The sequence below is a fragment of the Mustelus asterias genome, chromosome 12 (genome assembly GCF_964213995.1).
Source record: "Mustelus asterias chromosome 12, sMusAst1.hap1.1, whole genome shotgun sequence".
Lineage (NCBI taxonomy): Eukaryota > Metazoa > Chordata > Chondrichthyes > Carcharhiniformes > Triakidae > Mustelus > Mustelus asterias.
In genome coordinates, this window is record NC_135812.1 from 6,961,022 (window position 1) to 6,983,784 (window position 22,763).

At 47.5% G+C, this 22,763-nt stretch overlaps 2 protein-coding genes across 2 annotated transcripts in view; both read right to left on the reverse strand.

The window, feature by feature from the left end:
- LOC144501210 (lysophospholipase D GDPD1-like) overlaps positions 1–8,516 on the reverse strand; it is a 48,715-nt gene extending 40,199 nt beyond the window's left edge. Inside the window, 1 exon segment of the mRNA XM_078224653.1 lies at positions 8,190–8,516. Within this exon segment, the coding sequence (XP_078080779.1) occupies positions 8,190–8,325 (136 nt within the window). The 5' untranslated portion in view covers positions 8,326–8,516.
- Positions 8,517–9,950: 1,434 nt separating this feature from the next.
- Positions 9,951–22,763, reverse strand: part of smg8 (SMG8 nonsense mediated mRNA decay factor) — a 31,963-nt gene continuing 19,150 nt past the window's right edge. Inside the window, exon 4 of the mRNA XM_078224654.1 lies at positions 9,951–21,176. Within this exon, the coding sequence (XP_078080780.1) occupies positions 20,979–21,176 (198 nt within the window). The 3' untranslated portion in view covers positions 9,951–20,978. The remainder of the gene's footprint in view (positions 21,177–22,763) is intronic.

Sequence of the window (22,763 nt, forward strand, 5' to 3'; positions counted from 1 at the left end):
GAAGAATTGTCATTTAGGCAAGAGCTTTTCGACCGTACCTCCATCCCTTCAGGAGTAGGGGGAGACTTTAATCAAAAAACAACTGATCGGTACTTTTCGGGTTTGGTTTGAAATGTTAAATAGTTTTACTGCAGTGCAACTTTCCCAGGAGTTTGACCCCAGCCCAGCTCAGCTGACCTCTAATTGAGCCTGAAGGATCCGCTCCTGTGGTAAGGCCTGGAACTGCTGACGGGTCCTTATGATCAGAAGCCAGAGTCACAACTATCCCAGATCATTGTGAAATCTTCACAGAAACAAATCCTCTCTCTCCCACCACATTCACCGTGACTGACCCTGGTTAGGTGGTGAGTTAGCAGAAACTACGACCGTCGCTGAAGCATGGGTTAGCAAAACCCCGACTGCAGAGTGCGATCCCACGGACACTGGCTGACAACTCACCCACAGAAGGAAGTAGTTTTTTTTTCTATTCGTTCATGGGATGTGGGTGTCACTGGCTTAGCCAACATTTACTGCCCATCCTTAATTGCCCTTCAGCTGAGGGCATTTAAGAGTCCTCCACATTGCTGTGGCTTTGGAGTCACATGTTGGCCAGACCAGCTAAGGATGGCAGATTTCCTTCCCTAAGGGACATTTGTGAAGCAGGTGGGTTCCAGATTGTTATTGAATTCAAATTTCGCCATCTGCTGTGGCGGGATTCGAACCCGAGTCACCAGAACATTAGCCTGGGTCTCTGGATTACTAGTCCAGTGACAATACCACTACACCACCACTTCCCCCTCTGGGAGAGTAAAAATCATCCGGGGTTCCCAACATCTTGTCCCCGGCAAAGAGCTGCTATTGAACTCAGGACTTCGGTTTGTATTTCCAAACCCGTGGCCTCCACCACCTGGAAGAACAAGGGCAGCAGAGACATGAGAGCATCACCCACCTGCAGATTCCCCTCCAAGCCACTCACCAAGCTGACTTGGAAATATGTCGCCCACTCCTTCACTGTCACTGAGTCAAGATCTTGGAGCTTCCTCCCTAACAGCACTGTGGGTGTACCTACATCTCATGGACTGCAGTCGGGCTGAATGGCCTCCCTGTTTCTACATACCAGCTGCACCTTGGAGAGATGAGTTTTATGACCTTATTGGAGAAAGGGGAATAATCCCAAGGACAGTCGTCAGGTGTTGAGGGAATCGTTTGCAGAGGTCGGAGCTCCCGTGCTCTTGTCTCCGATTTTCTCTGCTGTTTTCTGTTATCGTACTGCTGCCTAACGCATGCTGGCCGTAGGTGGAAAACTCACCACAGTTTTCCTTTCCATCCACTCCCAAGTGTTGGAAAGGCAGCCAGAGTCGACGCAATCAGGAGAAAATATTCACTGAAAGGATGCTGTAACGTGACATTGACTTCATCTCTTCTAAAAATGCTTTATTTAACCCAGGCCTCATTGATCATGGGAGAGGTGGTCGTGGCTCAGTGTCCCTGTCTCTGAGCCAGAAGATCTAGGTTCTTGACGGTCAAGGGGGTGGGTGCATTAACGTGGTCTGACAGGTTGATTTGCAGCCTGCAAAATCCCTCCACTATGCGTAAGACGGGCAGCAAGAGTCTACCAGTCAACCAGAGCCCTCAAGCCTATTGCCTCTGGAAAAGATTAGCCTTGGAAATGGGCATAAGCACGTGATTTGTCTGCCTCGTGTCACTCAGAAGGGGAGTGTTCCAAGTCATTGATCAATATTGACTCCGAGTCTCCTCAAAGTTTAAAGTTTAAAACCATCTTGGTGTTAAATTCCTCACACAGCCCCTCCCATTCCCTCCGAACTCTCGCTAGTTTCCTAATCATTCCCCAAACTTTTATTTGCTTCGAGTCCAAACTCTTGTGCCTTCTGTAGTCTCAGTCCCACCCTCTGGCATATCCTCCTCAAACCCCCTCCACCTCTTTCCAGTGGAGAAACTCTTCAAAATCCCTCTTCCTGACCGTGTGTCCGGTCAGACCTCTGAATCGCACCTTCTTCGATTGACGCTTTTCCCTCTGTATTTCCCACTTTAGCCGGAGCAGTGGGCAACATTCCTGCTTCAGAATCCGAAGTTGGGGTTCCAGTCCCACCCCAGGAGTTGATTGCCAAGGAAGGGGTGTTTCCTTTAAGGGCAGCACGGTGGCACAGTGGTTAGCACCGCCGCCTCACAGCGCCAGGGACCAGAGTTCGATTCCCGGCTTGGGTCACTGTCTGTGTGGAGTTTGCACGTTCTCCCCGTGTCTGCGTGGGTTTCCTCCAGGTGCTCCGGTTTCCTCCCACAGTCTGAAAGAAGTGCGGGTTAGGTGGATTGGCCGTGCTAAATTGTCCCTTAGCGTCAGGGGGACTAGCTAGGATAAATGCATGGGGTTATGGGGATAGGGCCTGGGTGGGATTGTGGTCGGTGCAGACTTGATGGGCCGAATGGCCTCCTTCTGTGCTGTAGGATTCTATGATTCCATAAGGAGGTCAGACGGGTCGAATATCCGCCTGCAAATCCTTCCCACATGTCAATGGCAGTAAGAGTGCGAGAGATTCTGGTCAGCCGAGCCACTTCCATGACCATCTATAGCTCCAGACTATGACATGTGTAAAAAGAGCATGTTGCCACAGCAACTCGGGCCCCGCCAACTGTAACACCCCGCCAGCCAATCCAGATTGGGACATTTTGTTCCACATTAAAGGTACTTCACAAATACAAGCTGTTGTGTTGTGCAATTTTCCCAGGTGACCTCTCCCTGACCCCATTCTGCTGATTGTGGTGTGTCCCTAATGTCCGTTCAGTCAGAAACCTTCAACCTCTGGCCGATCCTCGTCTCCAGCTCTGGCAAAAAGTGCACCGCAGTGGAGGAAATAGCAACCCGTCCCTAACAGACGCCAGGTGATTAAATCAGAGTACACGCTGACCTGAGTCAGAGCGCTCCCGCGGGTCACAACTGACCTCAAATAAGCTGAGTTAGCAAGAAGAGGAAGACAGACAACATTGGAATCAGGAGCAAGAGTTGGTCACATGGAACTTCAGCCTTCTCCACCATTCAATAAGATCGCGACTAAGCTCCTTCACCAACTCCACCTTCTCACTCCATCCCCGGATATCCTTAGTGTGTGAAAATCTATCGATCGCAGGCCATGAATATACTCAATGGCCGAGCATTCACAGCTCCCCGGGCGAGAGAATTCACAATCCTGGATGCAGAGATGTAAGTCATAAATCCTCCAGCCAGAGGAAATGGCCTTTCCGAGTCTAACCTGACCAGCCTTCACAGGTTCAACTGTTTCAATGAGATCACCTCCATTTTTCTAAATCCCACTAAACATAGGCCCATTCCATCCAATACCGAATTGCAGGGCAGTCCTGCCAGCCTAGGAACTGTCACTGGATCTTCAAGAGGGACAGCGGGAAGGCGGAGGGGAGAACTGAAATGAAGGGGGAAAAATAGAAATCGGAAAACAAATTATTCCAGACTGATCTCATACTCATGGCTGCTGATTTTTGGGGGCTGTGGCAGAGGATCTGTTATCCCAGGGAATGGGAACACGAGACAGGGAAATGGATCTTACTGAACACCAGAGCTTTTGACAGTCAAATATCTCCCTCCTTGAAGCAGCTTTCTCAAAGCACTGTCGCAGGATTCATCATGAGGGTGGCACGGTGGTTAGCACTGCTGTCTCACAGAGCCAGGGACCCGGGTTCAATTCCGGCTTCGGGTCACTCTCTGTGTGGAGTAGGCACATTCTCCCCGTGTCTGCGTGGGTTTCCTCCCACAGTCCAAAGATGTGCGGGTTAGGTGGATTGACCATAGTGTCGGGGCTTTAGCAGGGTAAATGCGTGGAGTTATGGGGATAAGGCCTGGGTGGAGTTGTGGTCGGTGCAGACTCGATGGGCCGAATGGCCTCCTTCTCCACTGTAGGATACTATGAGCCACAGAGCTAAAAGCTAGCAGTGTTGGGAACACCGGACATTCTCTCTTCCACCTTCTTCCGTTGGGAAAAAGATACAAAAGTCTGAGATCACATAACAACCAACTCAAGAACAGCTTCTTCCCTGCTGCTGTCAGACTCTTGAATGGATTGACCATATATTAAGTTGACCTTTCTCTATGCCCCAGCTATGACTGTAACACTACATTCTGCACCCTTTCCTTTTCTTCTCCCCTATGTACTCTATGAACGGTATGTTTTGTCTGTACGGAGCGCAAGAAACAAGACTTTTCACAGTATCCCAATACACGTGACAATAATAAATCAAATCAAAAACAAGGCAGGAAACGGGGCAACAGCATCAGTACAATGTCATACACTGTGGGGTGTGACTTGGTCAGAACCATGGAACACTAGGCAGCGATCACACTGTGTTGTGTCGTGGTCGGAATGCACAGTGCAACAATGCACCCAGCTCTACTGGTCAAGAGGAGAGAGAAACAGTTAAAACACAGCTGACAGTGCAAACCAAGAGTTGCCCCATGCTGGTCCGCGGTATCAGAGGTCCAAATATTGAGAAATGATTGGGGAAACCCAGGCTTCTCAGTCTGTAAAAGGAGGCTGAGAGATGCTGCCACAGACAGGTATAATACGATTAAACAGTGCACTGATTGGGAATATTTTAATTAAACTGAAATAAGAGAAGCGTACAGGTACAAGAGGTTGGCGAAGTGCAATTTGGGTGAGGCTGAGACGGGGAATATTGAATCCGCTGCCTGTTAGAAATCCTGTTCAATATTCAGTTCAAATGTCTTCTGTGAGACGGATTGTCAGAAAGCCGCATAGCTGGCAACAAGGGTGAAACCGTTGCTTTTTCAACTTTCCCGAATCCAACTAAGCCCGAGGTTCCATTAGGACCGACATAAAGAAAATTATTCCTTTCGTGAAAGAGTGTGAACACTGCCTCACGTTGGAGTAACACGGCAAAAAAAAAAACCCCTTGGGGTCCAGAGGACTCTGAAATTGGCCCCGCAGGTGGAGGAGGTGGTTAAGAAGGCGTATGGTGTGCTGGCCTTTATCAATCGAGGGATTGAGTTTAGGAGTCCGGGGATAATGATGCAGCTATATAAGACCCTCGTCAGACCCCACTTGGAGTACTGTGCTCCGTTCTGGTCGCCTCATTACAGGAAGGATGTGGAAAAGATTGAAAGGGTGCAGAGGAGATTTACAAGGATGTTGCCTGGATTGAGTGGCATGCCTTATGAGGATAGGCTGAGGGAGCTCGGCCTTTTCTCCTTGGAGAGACGTAGGATGAGAGGAGACCTAACAGAGGTATACAAGATGTTGAGAGGCATAGATCGGGTGGACTCTCAGAGGCTTTTTCCCAGGGTAGAAATGGCTGCTACGAGAGGACACAGGTTTAAGGTGCTGGGGGGTAGGTACAGGGGAAATGTTAGGGGGAAGTTTTTCACACAGAGGGTGGTGGGCGAGTGGAATCGGCTGCCGTCAGTGGTGGTGGAGGCAAACTCAATAGGGTCTTTTAAGAGACTCCTGGATGAGTACATGGGACTTAATAGGATGGAGGGTTATAGGTAGGCCTAAAAGGTAGGAATATGTTCGGCACAACTTGTGGGGCCGAAGGGCCTGTTTGTGCTGTAGTTTTTCTATGTTTCTATGAATCATTTAAGACAACCGGAAACTCTGGGGTTGGGGAGGTTGGGGGCAGACAACAGGATTTTTTCCCCTACAGTGCAGCGGGAGGCCATTAGCCCATCGAGCCTCCACCAACAACAATCGCTCCCCACCCGCCTCCTCCCATAACCCCATGTAATTACGCTGCTAATCCCCCTGACACTAAAGGGCAATTTAGCATGACTAATCCACCTAACCTGCACACCTTTGGAGCATGAGAGGAAATCCACACAGACACAGGGAGAACGTGCAAACTCCACACACTCACCCGAGGCCGAAATTGAACCTGGGTCCCTGGCGCTGTGAGGCAGCAGTGCTAACCACTAGGCCCCCGTGCCACCCAATTTACTGTTGCTGACTCCCTGCTGCACTCAGAGAGCCCCCCACTCCCCACAGCAAGTAAAGCCAGAGCATTAAACACATGGGACATCTTAGTCAAGCCATATCCTCCTTGGATATACTTCCAAACCCACAGACAACACCTCCTCCATGATCATCCTCAACACCAGTGCCCCACAAGACTGTGTTCTCAGCCCCCTACTATACTCCTTATACACCTATGACTGTGTGGCCAAATTCCCCTCCAATTTGATTTTCAAGTTTGTTGACGACACCACCCTAGTGGGTTGGATCCCAAACAATGACGAGACAGAGTGCAGGAATGAGATAGAGAATCTGGTGAACTGGTGCAGCAACAATAATCTCTCCCTCAATGTCAACAAAACGGAGGAGATGTCATCGACTTCAGGAAGGGTAAAGGAGAACATGCCCCTGTCTACATCAACGGGAACGAAGTAGAAAGGGTCGAGAGCTTCAGGTTTTTAGGTGTCCAGATCACCAACAACCTGTCCTGGTCCCCCCCATGCCGACACTATAGTTAAGAAAACCCACAAACACCTCTACTTTCTCAGAAGACTAAGGAAATTTGGCATGTCAGCTACGACTCTCACCAACATTTACAGATGCACCATAGAAAGCATTCTTTCTGGTTGTATCACAGCTTGGTATGGGCTCCTGCTCTGCCCAAGACCGCAAGGAACTACAAAAGGTCGTGAATGTAGCCCAATCCATCACGCAAACCAGCCTCCCATCCACTGACTCTGCCTACACTTCCCACTGCCTTGGCAAAGCAGCCAGCATAATTAAGGACCCCACACAACCCGGACATTCTCTCTTCCATCTTCTTCCATCGGGAAAAAGATACAACAATTTGAGGTCACGTACCAACCGACTCAAGAACAGCTCCTTCCCTGCTGCTGTCAGGCTTTTGAATGGACCTACCTTGCATTAAGTTGATCTTTCTTTGCACCCTAGCTATGACTGTAACACTACCCTCCGCACTCTCATTTCCTTCTCTATGAACGGTATGCTTTATCTGTACAGTGCGCAAGAAACAATAGTTTTCACTGTATGCTAATACATGTGACAATAATAAATCAAAACGAAATTTTTGATTTGGGGCGCGGAGTGGGGTTGTCTTTTCTGGCCAGTCCCCCAGCCCAGCCACAGAGGCACCACTTCAGCCAACCCAGGTGAGGGAGTCCAATGGAGCACAAACCTGGGACAGTCCCAGACTGGATTCCTGCCTAACCCGACTCAAGCCACCAGGAGAACAGCAATATTAAACATATCAACTGTCACCTCAGATTATTCCGAAGTGTTGTTGGGTGTGAGGACCCGGGAGAAATTCCCTCTCACGGGAAGTCTCATCCCTGATGTCTGACTCATCTTCCTGGGATTAGATGTGTGTCCGGACCATGACGGTGCAAACTGTGCGCTGAAGGCTGGCAGGTTTGAGTGCCTCATTATCTACTCCCGTGTAGATAGCGCGGCGTCAAAGCGCTGCCTGTGTGCTGGAGTGGATTGGGGGAGAAATCCAAACAATATTCCATAAATTTCCGTAAATAGGGAAAGGTGGGCGGGCGTCGTCTGGAAACAGAGCAGGGAGCTGCCGCCACAGGAGAGCTGCCAATGACAAAGGACCTCAGGGGGAAGGGGCTCCTCATTCCCACCGGGAGACTGTGCCTGTGTGTATATCTGTCTATGTGAGTGCATGTGTGTGTATATCTGTCTATGTGAGTGCATCTGCGTAGCTGTGTGTATCTGTGTGTATACCTGACTGTACATCTGTACATATCTGTGTACATCTGTATATCTGTGTGTGTATATTTGTATATCTGTGTGCATATCTGTGTCTGTATCTGTCGCTATGTACATCTGTATGTATCTGTCTGTCTCTGTATATATATCTGTGTATGTATCTGTGTATGTATCTGTGTCTCTATCTGTGTGTATATATATATATATATATGTGTCTGTCTGTGTGTGTGTTGGGGAGAGGGGAAGGGGGTACAGAGGCCCCAGAACCTTTATTTTTGGATAAGGCTTTCACCACCCTCACACCACCACAACAACACAAAAACAAGCCTTGTCATTTAAAAGTGACAGCGTACAGACTGAGGGGCAATGCCCAGTGGTGAATAAACCCTGAAGTGAGTGAAGCCTGCAGAAATGAATCTGTTGTTAAAGAAACCTCCCTCTTTGCCAGGTGGGGAGGGAGGGAGAGGGAGCATCACTTACCCCCGCGGTGGGAGATGTGCCGGCTCCTGAAGCGCTGCTTCTTCTTGCTGTGCAGGAGGCTCGGACACTTGAAGAGCAAAGCCGAGGAGAGCACGAAGCCGCCCAGACTGGAGAGGATATACATCGCGGCTGACATTTCCCCAGGTGGCAGCCTCTCCACTGGCCTTTCCCCTGCCCAAACAGTAATGATCAATAAATAGGAAGGTGTATTTAACGGGGCGGAGCGGAAGCCCTTAATGAATGAGGGGAGGACACTGCCTGTGCCTCTCTCTCTCACTGTGTCCTCCCCGGGGCTACTGCCGGCCGGGGAAAGAGTGCCGGCATCCGCGCCTGCGCCTCTCTGCCGGCCAGGGAGAGTGCCGGCACCCGCGCCTGCGCCCCCCCCGCGCACCCATTGGCTGTCTATTTTGTTACAATCGCCCATTGTTGCGCAGCCCGCCTGGCCCCGCCCCCTCTCCAATGTTGCAACAAAAAAGAGCGTCTGCGCCTGCGCGGCAACCTGTCTCTCCCAGGCACAGTAATCCATCCAACTGCTGTCAGCTATTGTCACAGAGAGAGAGAGCCTGGTCTGTGGGGGAGGAATCTTCAACAATTCACAGAATATTAGGGGGCGGGATCTTGAACAATTCCCAAAATTTATTAAGAGGGGAATCTTGATCAATTCCTAAAATATTGGCGGCGGGGGGGGGGGAAAGAATCTTGAACAATTCCCAAAATCTTGAGGGGGGAATCTTGAACAATTCCCAAAATCTTGAGGGGGGGAATCTTGACAATTCCCAAAATCTTGAGGGAGGAATCTTGAACAATTCTCAAAACATTAGGAGGGAATATAGAACAATTCCCAACATACTATATGTGGAATGGATCAAAAAAAAGTGCTGCTCCAGTTTTAGCAATAAGGAGAAATTGTCCCTTGATGTGTTAGCAATCGCTAGTGACAAAAGCAATTTCAGGTTAGGTTACCCCAACTGTTTGCAAGAAAATAATCTTATACCACACAGGTAATGGCAAAACTCCCAGTAATATATAGTCATACAGGACACAGACACTGCTTACAGACAAAAGTACTGTGAGCAATTTTGGGCCCCACACCTCAGGAAGGACATACTGGCACTGGAGCGGGTCCAGCGGAGATTCACACGGATGATCCCAGGAATGGTAGGCCTGACATACGATGAACGTCTGAGGATCGTGGGATTATATTCATTGGAGTGTAGGAGGTTGAGGGGAGATCTGATAGAAACTTACAAGATAATGAACGGCTTAGATAGGATGGACGTAGGGAAGTTGTTTCCATTAACAGGGGAGACTAGGACGCGGGGGCACAGCCTTAGAATAAAAGGGAGTCACTTTAGAACAGAGATGAGGAGAAATTTCTTCAGCCAGAGAGTGGTGGGTCTGTGGAATTCATTGCCACAGAGGGCTGTGGAGGCCGAGACGTTGAGCGTCTTCAAGACAGAAATTGATAAATTCTTGATTTCTCGCGGAATTAAGGGCTACGGGGAGAGAGCGGGTAAATGGAGTTGAAATCAACCATGATTGAATGGTGGAGTGGACTCGATGGGCCGAATGGCCTTACTTCCGCTCCTATGTCTTATGGTCTTAAAAGACTATAACCTAAACAGCAAAAATAAATTTATATGAAACTATAGAACAGGACGTAGGAACATAGGAATTGGGAGCACGAGGAGGCAATTCAGTGCTTTGAGCCCGCTCTGTTCTATATGATAGTAAGAAGTCTCACAACACCAGGTTAAAGTCCAACAGGTTTATTTGGTAGCAAATACCATAAGCTTTCGGAGCACTGCTCCTTCATCAGATGGAGTGGATATCTGCTCTCAAACAGTGCACAGACACAGAAATCAAGTTACAGAATACTAATTAGAATGCGAATCTCTACAACCAGCCAGGTCTTAAAGGTACAGACAATGTGGGTGGAGGGAGCATTCAACACAGGTTAAAGAGATGTGTATTGTCTCCAGACAGAACAGCTAGTGAGATTCTACAACCTCAGGAGGCAAGCTGTGGGGGTTACTGATAATGTGACATAAATCCAACATCCCGTTTAGGCCGTCCTCATGTGTGCGGAACTTGGCTATCAGTTTCTGCTCAGCGACTCTGCGCTGTCGTGTGTCGTGAAGGCCGCCTTGGAGAACGCTTACCTGAAGATCCAAGGCTTCTATATGATCACAGCTGATCTCCATCACATCCTAACTCCACTTCCCTGCCTTTTCCCCCATAGCCCTTTATCCTGCTAGTGATCAAATATACCATGGGCGGTACAGTGGCTAGCACTGCTGCCTCATAGCGCCAAGGATCCGGGTTCGATTCCTGGCTTGGGTCACTGTCTGCGTGGAGTCTGCACATTCTCCCCGTGTCTGCGTGGGTTTCCTCCGGGTGCTCCGGTTTCCTCCCACAGTCTGAAAGACGTGCTGGTTCGATGGATTGGCCATGGTAAATTTCCCTCAGTGTACCCGAACAGGCGCCCGAGTGTGGCGACTAGGGGATTTGCACAGTAACTTCATTGCAGTGTTAATGTAAGCCTTACTTGTGACACTAATAAATTAACTTTAAAATATTTATCTATCTCTTTCCTGAATCCGTTGATTGATTCTGCATCCACTGATTGACCCTGGCAATGCTTTTTTTCAGATTGCTGCACATCTTCCATGTATTCCAGTCATTTCTGGTCGTTTTAACTTCAAACTGGCAGCAGTTGCACTTTTATTTTTCGTTTAATATTTATGATTCTGAGCATGGCATTATATTTATTGTGAATGGTATTGGACAACTTTAAATTTAAACAGTGGAGAATAATACAAACCATTCTAACTAAGTCCAAGTACATATTCAGCAGGAATTTCATGCTGGGCCCCTCCGACCCCAAGACAAAACAATGCAAGCACTTTGCAATATGCTAATTTCCTTCTGCAAACATCAATTAAGTTGTTTGATCACAAGCCTCTGATTACTCACAGCCAGTGGCCCTGTGGCCTTAAAGAACCAAAGGTTTAAAAAATTACCCCACATGAGTGGCACTGTAACATTACAAAATGCCTTTCCTCCAACATTATTGCGAGGAACTCTAAGGAGACGATAATTATTTTTTAAAAAACGAGTGTATCGATCCCTTACCTTTCCAAAAAGCAATGCGAGATGTTTAACCACCTCATCATCCTTCCCCTGTGAGTCACTGGCATGAACATACACACAACCCACCAGGAAAGTACAGCTGGACATCCCAATTTAAACCAGAAAATGTTGGAAATACTCAGCAGAACTCTTGCTCAACGCCAGACCTGAAACATTAATTCTGTTTCTCTCCACAGTTCCTGCCCGACCAACTGAGCATTTCCTGCAGCGAAGTTATGCATGATGTTAATACTCAGAGGTATATATGTACAAAAATCTGCTTTGGAGCCATGAAAACACCGTCAGCCACTTAGCACTAAACTATCCCTTTTATGATGTTGATTCGCCCCACTGACAGCGTATTTCCAGCATCCTATTGCGAATTGGGAGTGTCCAGTACCCGGGTGTGTGAGCAGAGCTGTTATATTGTTCCAGTAGGAGTGGCAGCCCATTGGGCAATCCACAAGTCTGTTTCCAGGTGCAGTTTCCACATCCAACGACCTGGAGGTCACGGACGGAGCTGAAAATCTCAGAGATGTAACTGTAGCAAAGTGTTTCCCTCTCATAGTGGAAGGGAAAAAAAAATCAATGGCTTTTTCTGGCCACTGACAGGTAAAAGATCGACTAATCTCTTACCTTCAGATGGTACAGAAAGACAGACTTGTATTTATATAGAGCAATATAATTATATATTTCCCAACCAGCAGTGATTTACAGCCAATAAAGTAGTTTTGAAAGATACAAGCATCATTAGCACAGTTTCAATCAATGGGTGCGAATAAGAAAGCTTTCCAATTAAATCTGGAGTCAGGCAGGGCTGCCCTCTCTCTCTCTCCCGTCCTTTTTGTGTGTTGTATAGAACCTTTTGCCAAGTCCACCAGGAAGGATTTGGGCATGAGAGCTGTGTCGATCCCAGGCAGTGGAGGCACTCAGGTCAAAGTCTCCCTGTACATGGACAAAGTCAGGGTCTTCTGCTCAGATCCACCGTCGATGCACAGACTGTTCAACATCTGTGATCAGTTGGAACTAGCCTCGGGAGCCAAGGTGAATCGTGGCAAGAACGAGGCCAGGTTCTTTGGGAACTGGGCTGACAACCCTGTAGTATTGATTCTGTCTACACTTCCCGCTGCCTGGGCAAAGCAGCCAGCATAATTAAGGACCCCACGTCCTGAACATTCTCTCTTCCACCTTCTCCCGTCGGGAAAAAGATACAAAAGTCTGAGGTCAGGTACCAACCGACTCAAGAACAGTTTCTTCCCAGCTGCTGTCAGACTTCTGAATGGACTTACCTTGCATTGAGTTGATCTTTCTCTACACCCTAGCTATGACTGTAACACTACATCCTGCACTCTCTCCTTCTCTATGAACGGTATGCTTTATACAGCGCGCAAGAAACAATATGTTTCACTGTATGTTAATACATGTGACAATAATAAATCAAATCAAATGTTGTGCGCAGTTTTGATGTCCTTGTCTGAGGAAGGATGTCCTTACTACAGAGGGAGTACAGCGAAGGTTTACCAAGCTGATTCCTGGAATGGCAGGTCTGTCATATGAGGAGAGACTAAGTCAGTTAGGATTATATTCACTGGAGATAAGAAACTTATAAAATTCTAACAGGGTTAGACAGGGTAGATTCAAAGAATTTTCCCGATGGTGGGGAACAGAACTAGGGTCATAGCTTGAGGATAAGGAGTAAACCTTTTAGAACTGAGGTGAGGAGAAATTTCTTCACCCAGAGGGTGGTGAATGTGTGGAATTCACTCCCACAGAAAGTAGTTGAGGGCAAAACATTGTCTGATTTCAAGAAGAAATTAGATATAGCTCTTGGGGCTAAAGGGACATGGAGGAAGGGGGGGGGGGGGAAATCAGGATATTGAATTTGAATAGTGGAGCAGGCTTGAAGGGCCGAATGTCCTACTCCGCTTCTAGTTTCTATAATCCCTTGCCCCTTCACTATCAGGTCAGACAGCCTGAAGGTGCTGGGGATGTGGTTCAGAGGGGGACCAGGACATGCTTTCAAAAATGGAATGAGTGAGTCGATATCATAAAAGAAAAACTAGGCACCTGGGAGTGATGCTCCCTCTCCACTGCAGGTAAGAACCTAGTCATCAAGTGTTGTTGTGTGTGGTGCAGGCCTGGCCCATTCCTCACTCCTGCACTATGACAATCACCCGAGATATTTTCCACCATATCTGGGGGTCAAAAATAGACCACATTCACAGGTACAAACCTCTAGATAAAGGGGGGGGTAAAACACGTCCAACGTCGCTCTAATCCTGATCACCACCTTTGTGCATGGCTGCATCAAGCTGTGCATAGATCCTCGGAATGCAAACACCCAGTGTTACTAAGTGCTGAGGTTCTATCTGTCCACAGTGTTGTGAAGGATAGGTCTGGCCACACTGCTGTGGAACACTTCAAGTAGTTGGACCACCTGTCCCTCATGGAAAAATTTATGCAGAGGAACACTTTTGACCACAAGTCCCATCAGGCAGTGATTTGCACATAATGTCCTTGAGGCTCTACGGGAAAAGGAGTTGGTGGATCCTGTCGGGTGGTTCCCTGAGCAGACTGTTAGCGACATTTGGCAGAATGCCTGACCACCAGAACGTTCAAACAAGCACCAAGACTTGGCTGGTGGTGAGAAAGGCCCTCCCCCACAGATCCTTCCTACACACCCAGAGTTTCACCCCCTCCGCATGATGCCCTCGAGGTGGCTTTTGGATAAAGACACCCTTGTTGATCTCTTAATGGCTTGTGCCTCTGCAAAGCAGATCCGGAGAGAGACGTGGTAGTTTTTGTCGAGGTTAATCCCGAGCAGCTCTGCGACACAGGACTCTGTGCTCTATGGGCTACACACCCAGATAAACAACAATCCGGTGAAAGACATTCTTTGGTCTGCCTGAAGCTTTCTGGTCTTCCAGTGCAAAGCATTATCCTCCACCGTGTTGCAGACTGATACATTCCCAAGTCCATAACTACATTGACTTTCTCTACACTTGCCACTGCCTCGGAAAAGCAGCCAGCATAATCAAGGGCTCCACGCACTCTGGACATACTCTCTTCCACCTTCTTACATCAGGAAAAAGATACAAAAGTGTGAGGACACGCACCAACCAACTCAAGAACAGCTTCTTCCCTGCTGCCATCAGATTTTTGAATGGACCTACCTCGCACTAAGTTGATCTCTACACGCTAGCTACGACTGTAACTCTACATTCTCCACCCTCTCCTTTCCTTCTCTATGAATGGTATGCTTTGTATGTATAGGACGCAAGAAACAATACTTTTCACTGTACACTAATACGTGACGATAATAAATCAAATCAAACAGGCTCAGGGCAGCTGCCAGCAGCACAATGGTGAAAGATTGCTGTCGAAGGTCTTTCTACCACAGTACTCCAAGAGGCTGGAAAATTTGTACAACCCCTTCAGCTCTCTGCCTACCATCGAATATGAACATAAAAGTGATGAAATCTCATTGAGGGACATCAGAGAGGAACACGTTGTGTGGAGAAAGAAATGAATTCTAGCACAGTCTGTAAGCTTTCAATTTGAAATGTTTTTCCTTCAAGCTGTCTGCCTGATATGGAATGGAGATATCAAAATAATTCCAATTGTATAGAGGCACCTCAGAGTGGGACACACTGAATGGAGAGAGGTTGAGTTTTATAGCACTCAAGATGAAAGGTTTTGTAATATACTTTTACAAATTTTATGAATGAAATATATTTTTGGAGAAAAGGTTTGTGCAGACTCAGCTGTAATGTATGAATCATGGTAGCTAATTTTGTGCACAGTTAAGTCCCCAAATAACCACACAGTGGGTGTACCTACCCCACACTGTCAAATTATTGAAAAGAAAACACAGCAAGGTGACAATAACCCGGGGAGGCGATGGCCTAGTGGTATTATCACCAGACTATTAATCCAGAAACTTAGCTAATGTTCTGGGGATTCGGGTTCGAATCCCACCACGGCAAATGGGGGAATTTGAATTCAATAAGGAAAGAAATCTGGAATTAAGAATCTACAGACGACAATGAAACCATTGTCGATTGTCAGGAAAAAACCCATCGGTTCACTGATGTCCTTTAGGGAAGGAAATCTGCCTTCCTTACCTGGTCTGGCCTACATGTGACTCCAGTGCAAGGTGGTTGACTCTCAAATGCCCTGGGGCAATTAGGGATGGGCAATAAATGGTGGCCAGCCAGTGACGCCCATGTCCCATGAATGAATTTTTAAAAATCTATTTTATGTGACATTGATCGATTGAGAGATAAATATTGGCCAGGGCACTAGGGATAACTCTCCTACTTTTCTTCAAAATAGCGCCATGGGATCTGTTATATCATTCCAAACGGACACTGTTTAAACACTTCAACTGAAAGGCGGCACCTTCAACGGTGCAGTTATGCATAAGTACTGCACTGGAGACCACAGTGAGAGGAAAGGATTGTAGAGACATCTCCAGGAATTGACAAAAAAGACACCAATCATTTCACAATTTGCATTTTAAAAGCTCCAAAGTATTTTGCAGGTACGCAATCCAACCGAGTCAAAGAAGGAGCTACAAGGACAGATGTCCACACACCTGGTCAAAGAGGTAGGTTTTAAGGAGCATCATTAGAAGTGGTTAGAGATGGGTTGCTGAAGTTAAGGGAAGGAATTACACAGCTTAGGGCCTGTACAACTGAAGGCACAGCCTCCAACCAAAGGATACGACAATGGTCAGAATTTCAGGAACACAGTTCACCGAGGCCTGGAGGCGGTTACAGAGATAGGGAGGGGTGAGACCATTGAAAGATGGGAAAACAATTTTTGATGATAATTTTAAAATATAGATTTTTTACTAGATTGAAAACAAACATAAAGAACAAAGAACAAAGAACAATACAGCACAGGAACAGGCCCTTCGGCCCTCCAAGCCCGCGCCGCTCCCCGGTCCAGGATTGAATCCTGAATCCAGGATCCCCGCCCAATTTTCCAGCCTATCTACATACCAATATCCTATCCACCGAGCTGTCCCTCACAGCTACGATGTTTTGTTCATTACAACCTATTAACTTACCCCCACCCCCCCATTCCAGACCATGTGATCTCCAGGGAGAGGCGAAAACCCAGAGTGAAAAACCCCAGGGCCAATATGGGGAAAAAAAATCTGGGAAATTCCTCTCCGACCCCCTGAGGCGATCGAAACGAGTCCAGGAGATCACAATGGCCCCGATCGGAAAATGCTTCCCAACCCTAGTCATTTCCACTTCCACGAACACCATATGAATTCCCTGCCCCCGAGACAGGTTCCCAACTATCCGCAGTCTCACTCTGTACTGGCACCAGCAAGATGATCATAGAATGAAGCCTTGAAACGAGAAACCAGGAACAATTAGCCCGCGCCGCTCCCTGGTCCAAACTAGACCACTCTTTTGTATCCCTCCATTCCCACTCCGTTCATATAGCTGTCTAGATAAGTCTTAAGGTAAGTCTCATAGGCCAGAGAGCACAGGGATGATGGGTGCGAGTTAAGATACAAGTAGCACAGTGGAGTAGTGGTATTATCGCTGGACTCGTAATCCAGAGCCCAGGGTAATGCCCTGGGGAGCTGGTTTTTAAATCCCACCATGGTGAAATGTGAGTTGAATAAAAATCTGGAAAACGCTTAATGATGACCATGAAACATTGTCAATTGTCATAAAAACCCATCTGGTTCACTTTAGGGATGGAAATCTGCCATCCTTACCTGGTCTGGCTTACACATGTTGCTGATTTTTAAAGTGCCCCCTCAAGGGCAACTAGGGATGCACAATAAATGCTGACCCAGCCAGCGACACTTAACATCCTATATGAATGAATATTAAAAAAAGTTGTGGAGAATAGAAAATGAGAGACTGGGCGGCACAGTGGCAAGCACTGCTGCTCACAGCTCCAGAGGTCTGGGTTCGATTCCCGGCTTGGGTCACTGTCTGTGTGGAGTCTGCATGTTCTCCCCGTATCTGCACGGGTTTCCTCCAGGTGCTCCGGTTTCCTCTCAGTCCAAAGATGTGCGGGATAGGTGCATTGGCCATGTTAAATTGCCCCTTTGTGTTCCGGGATGCTTGGTTAGAAGGATTAGCAGAGTAAATGTGTGGGGTTAAGGAGATAGGGCCTGGGTGGGATTGTCATTGGTGCAGACTCGATGGGCCAAATGGCCTCCTTCTGCACTGTAGGGATTCTATGAGGAGAACATTGGAATAGGTATGTCTTTAAGTAATCGAAATCAGAGATGGCTGAGAAGGGCAGACACTAGGGATATTACGGAGGTTGGAGCGGGGAATCCTAATTATAATCCATATTGATAGTGAACTATATAATTTCAAAATGCTGAACAGTCCATTCCATAGCTGGATTATGTTGATGAATTTTCAACATTTACCACTCTCACTCTCACAAGGTTAGCCAATTTGGGCTAAAATGGGATTTTCTGATTTGTATGGATTCAGCACTTCACCCCACTGGGCGTTTCTCAGGAGACAATGCCAACTTCCATCACTGTGCGTTACATTGCACAGCAGCACCACCTCTCCTCCAAGTCACTCACCATTCTGACTTGGAAATAAATATATCGCCATGCCTTCACTGTCACGGATTCAAAATCCCTGGAACTCCCTCCCAAACTGCACGGTGGGTGTACCTACACCACATGGACTGCAGCGGTTCAAGGTGACTCATCAACTTCGCAACTTCAGGGCGGCACAGTGGCAAAGCACTGCTGCCTCACAGCCCCAGGGACCTGGGTTCGATTCCCAGCTTGGGTCACTGTCTGTGTAGAGTTTGCACGTTCTCCCCATGTCTGTGTGGGTTTCCTCTGGGTGCTCCAGTTTCCTCCAACAGCCCAAAAGACATGCTGGTGATGTGCATTGGCCGTGCTAAATTCTCCCTCAGTGTACCCAAACAGGCGCCAGTGTGTGGTGACTAGGGGATTTTCACAGTAACTTTATGGCAGCGTTAATGTTTAAAGTAAAAGTTTATTTATTAGTCACAAGTAGGCTTACATTCACACGGCAATGAAGGTACTTTGAAAATCCCCTAGTCGGCAATGCACCCAGCCAGCACGTCTTTGAACTGTAGGAGGAAACCGTAGCCTACTAATGTAAGCCTCCTTTTGACTACTAAATAAAAACTTTAAACTTTAGCAAGGGCAATTAAAGATGGGTAATAAATGCTGGCCCAGTCAATGATGTCTGCATTCCATGTACAAAAAAATACTCTTCATTCAATCTCAGGCTCAGCAACTGGTCAGTCTGATGAATCTGGAAGAAGATTAAATTGAAAAAAAAAGCCAACTGTACTTGTAGATTTTTGCAATTATATTTTAATTTGGGGTTTTGTAAAGTGAGAATTGGTACCATAAGCCATGAGGTACATTTTACACCCATTAAGAGTTTATGTTTACATTAGATTTTCAACTCCAAGAACTTTGCACGTCTAACATGATCTCAGGCAGTGGTCAGCACTTCCAGCACCAAACACACCCAACACCCTCCCCGGCAGAGCAACTGCCTTCCACACACAACTGCTGCCAGATTCAGTCCTTCTCTCTCTCGGCCTCAAAAGCAAATCACTCGACTGAAATCCCCACCATAATCTCAAGGGTAAAACTCACTCCAAGCAGGTCTCTTTTGAGAGACAAGAGATAAACTTTGCCTCATAACTTAGCTGACAAACTTTAAGTTTAGACGCTGACTCCACTGTGAAAGGAGTGTCATGCTTGCTACACACCAGATTGGCCATTTTATCATCTTAAGCCCTAGGCCACCAAGGCTGGGCTTTGTAAATTAGGGACACTTTTTCCACAACAAGCTCCATCCACCTGCACAGAGAAGACTGGCTCTGAAATTCATGGCAGCTGTTAGTAAACGAGTTAGCGTTGCCCGTTGTGACTGAAGCAAGCACCTAAATGTTTCCCGTCCGACAGACTCCAATTCATTTCACTAATCAAATACCCCACCCAGAGCAAACATTCTGAGTTGCCGTTCTGCAGCTGTTGCCTGTCACAGCTTTATCTGGGGTGGGGGGAAAACTATCAGCCACGGTGGTGGAGCCAGTCACTGTCAACCTGAAGAACTCTGCCCCGAAGTACTCCGATTTCATGCAACTGAAGGAGGCGGCGTTACATTTTAGGAACACTTATACAAAAAAAAGAAATATCTAATTAACAATTTGAATATAGGCCTCTGCTGGGACTAATTCCAACTCAATTTCTCTCTTCCAATTTTATCCCTTCCTTTCCAAACTTGCGCTGGGATACTGCTCCACTGACAGAATTGCTCACGTAGTCACTGTTCATGTGTCAGGCCAGACAGTGAGGCTATTTGTCCATGGGGAGCAGCACAACCGAGGCCAATTCTATTCTCACTGCATTTTTCCAACACAACTGCAGATATCAGTCAAAAATGGGAACTCTGGCCTCCCACAACTTCCTCACTCAGCAGGGCAGAATGCAGTGTTTGCTGAATCGTTATTAACTCAACAAAGACCAAGAGGTTAAGCCTGAGACTTCCTGTCCTGGCTGATTTGGCACTAGACTGGGCTGCACTGTTAATCACCAGCCCATCAACACAACTCACCCGCTTTACTTTCACGAGATAGAACGGCAAACACTGCATCATCAGATTCTCCCAGCAACAGCTGGAAGCAAAGATACTCAAAACTCTGAGGGACAGATGTTTGCTGCTGGACTATTGAACTAACAGCTACCAGAGTGCAAACATTCAAACACCGTTTATTGTACCTATCTGAGCTAATATCCGCATAGACTCGGGTCCAAAACCAATACAAAAAAAAACACCGTAACAACACTTAACTCTTTCCTACCCAGCACTTCTTATCCAGTTAGGGCGCATCCGATCGGACTACAGGAGCCTGTGAGCTGACAAAACTGCTTCACGTTACTTTCAGCAGCACTTAGAGGCTACCAGACACGAGTTCAAGTATTCGCTGTCACCCAAACCCACCCAGGTTAAGGTTACTGAGAATCTAAAGGGTGATGGGGAGCCGTCACTGGAGGACAGAGTGCAGCTCAGTGTTTGGATGTGGTTACTCGGTGGTAGGACTGGTATGTAGGCATTGGAACCCTGAACTGAAACCACGAGCCTTCTTCTGAATCACCGAGGTATCCCTTCTGAGGCACAAACCCTTCACTGCATCAGCAACCACAGTGTCACAACAGGGATCCCGAGTGTTCACACGGCTTTACAAACACATGACAGGAAGAAGGCACTTGACTGGAAAAGCAAAAGAGTGTGGATTTCCCCTCCCCATGCAACTCGTGTGGAGGCGTGACGGAAACATTTCACCAGGATACACACTGTCAGAGAATGACGAATACTGTAATGGCAAGTGCCTATGGGCATGGAGTCAGTTTTGATTGGAGTCCTTAGCCCTCTCAATCAAAATGAAGCAAGTCTGCTTGTGGCTGACTGTTTCTGCAGGCACGCCTGGCCTGTTAGAGGCGAGGAGGGGATTCACGTCGCCGGGGGAACATCCAGAGCAACCCGAAATGTCGGTCAGTCTGACAATCGACCCTTCCTTCCCATCTCGTTCTGGCTTTAAAGGCGGAGGGGAGGGAGGATTCTTTTCCGGGAAACTGAGCATCGCGCAGTCGGGAAAGCAGCATCACTGCGGGATGGCCTTAAGGATCCCCCGCAGAACCCGGTAACTCATCAGCGGCTGGTTTTCCTTTGGGGGGAAGCAGGGTCCACGGTCTGTGACATAGGCATAGGGGAAGCGGAGCACCCAGAGGCCATCCGGTGGAACAGGTATTTCCTGCCTCTCGGGATAGAAGACGGGACAGGGTGGGGGCCCAGGCTGAACCTGCAAGGCAAAGAGAAATTCAAACTTAGACCAAAAAACACCATGTTCTTACACTTAAAAATAAACCACACACACTGCAAATGTTTCATAGGATGGGCACTCTGTAAAGCTATTCAACAGCAAATCCACAGCTCAGTGGGCAAACACCCTCAGAGAGGGGTGGCTTTCAAATCCCTACGCTGAGGCTTGAGCACATTATTCAGGCTGACATTCCCACTCTGGTGCCAAGGGAGCGCTACAAGTGGAGGTACAGCCCTTTTGATTTGATTTATTATTGTCACGTGTATTAACATACAGTGAAAAGTATTGTTTCTTGCGTGCTATACAGACAAACATACCGTTCATAGAGATGGAAACGAGAGAGTGCAGAATGTAGTGTTACAGTCATAGCTAGGGTGTAGAGAAAGATCAACTTAATGCAAAGTAAGTCCATTCAAAAGTCTGACAGCAGCAGGGAAGAAGCGGTTCTTGAGTCGGTTGGTACGTGACCTCAGACTTTTGTACCTTTTTCCCGAAGGAAGAAGGTGGAAGAGAGAATGTCCGAGGCAGCGGGAAGTGTAGACAGAGTCAATGGATGGGAGGCTGGTTTGCGTGATGGATTGGGCTACGTTCACGACCTTTTGTAGTTCCTTGCGGTCTTGGGCAGAGCAGGAGCCCATACCAAGCTGTGATACAACCAGAAAGAATGCTTTCTATGGTGCATTTGTAAAAGTTGGTGAGAGTCGTAGCGGACATGCCAAATTTCCTTAGTCTTCTGAGAAAGTAGAGGCGTTGGTGGGCTGTTTTTGAAGGACACAATGAATCATGGACCCCTATTTGCCCTCTCAGACGGTGGCGAAAAGCTTTGTACAGTAGAGGAGGAGGCCATTTGACCCGTCAATGGCTGTGCCAGCCCCCCACTCTCCTGCCAACCTTTTAAGTATTGTGAGTAGGTATCCAATTCCCTTTTGATTGGTATCATTGAATCTGCTTCCAATGCCCTTTCATGCAGCCCCAGGTTTTGGAGCATGGGGGAGGGGGGTACGACACTGGATGAGGGATCTCACCTCTCTCCAAACCTCTTTCTCTTCATCTAATTCAGCCACCACCCTCCACCCATCAGGATGAATGTGCTTTAATTCACAAATGTTTCCACAGCCACCACTAACATGATACATCTGGTCAAAGTCTCCTCAGGTTTTCCCTCTGATGCCGTTAAGACTGGCATTCATCCATCAGCCAATTTATACACCGCAAGGTCCCACAGTTTGTGTGGTTAGTTGGATAAATATTGGGCTAGAACACTGGCTAAAACTCCCCAGCCCCTCCTCAAATATGGGATCTTTTGTAAGTGGGTTCTTTTAGCCCGAGGGGGAAGATGGAGCCTTTGGATTAAATGCCCCATCTAAAAGCCAGCACCTCTGACAGTGCAGATCACCCTCAGTCCTGCGCTCGAGCATCAGCCCAGATTATGGCCTCAAGTCTTGGGAGTGGGCCTGGACTGTACAGTGCACTGACTCAGAGGTGAGAACCACCCCCCGCCCCACCACTAGCTCAGGGACAACTCTTCCCCCCCCCCCTCTTGAGTCAGAGGAGACAAAATAGAGA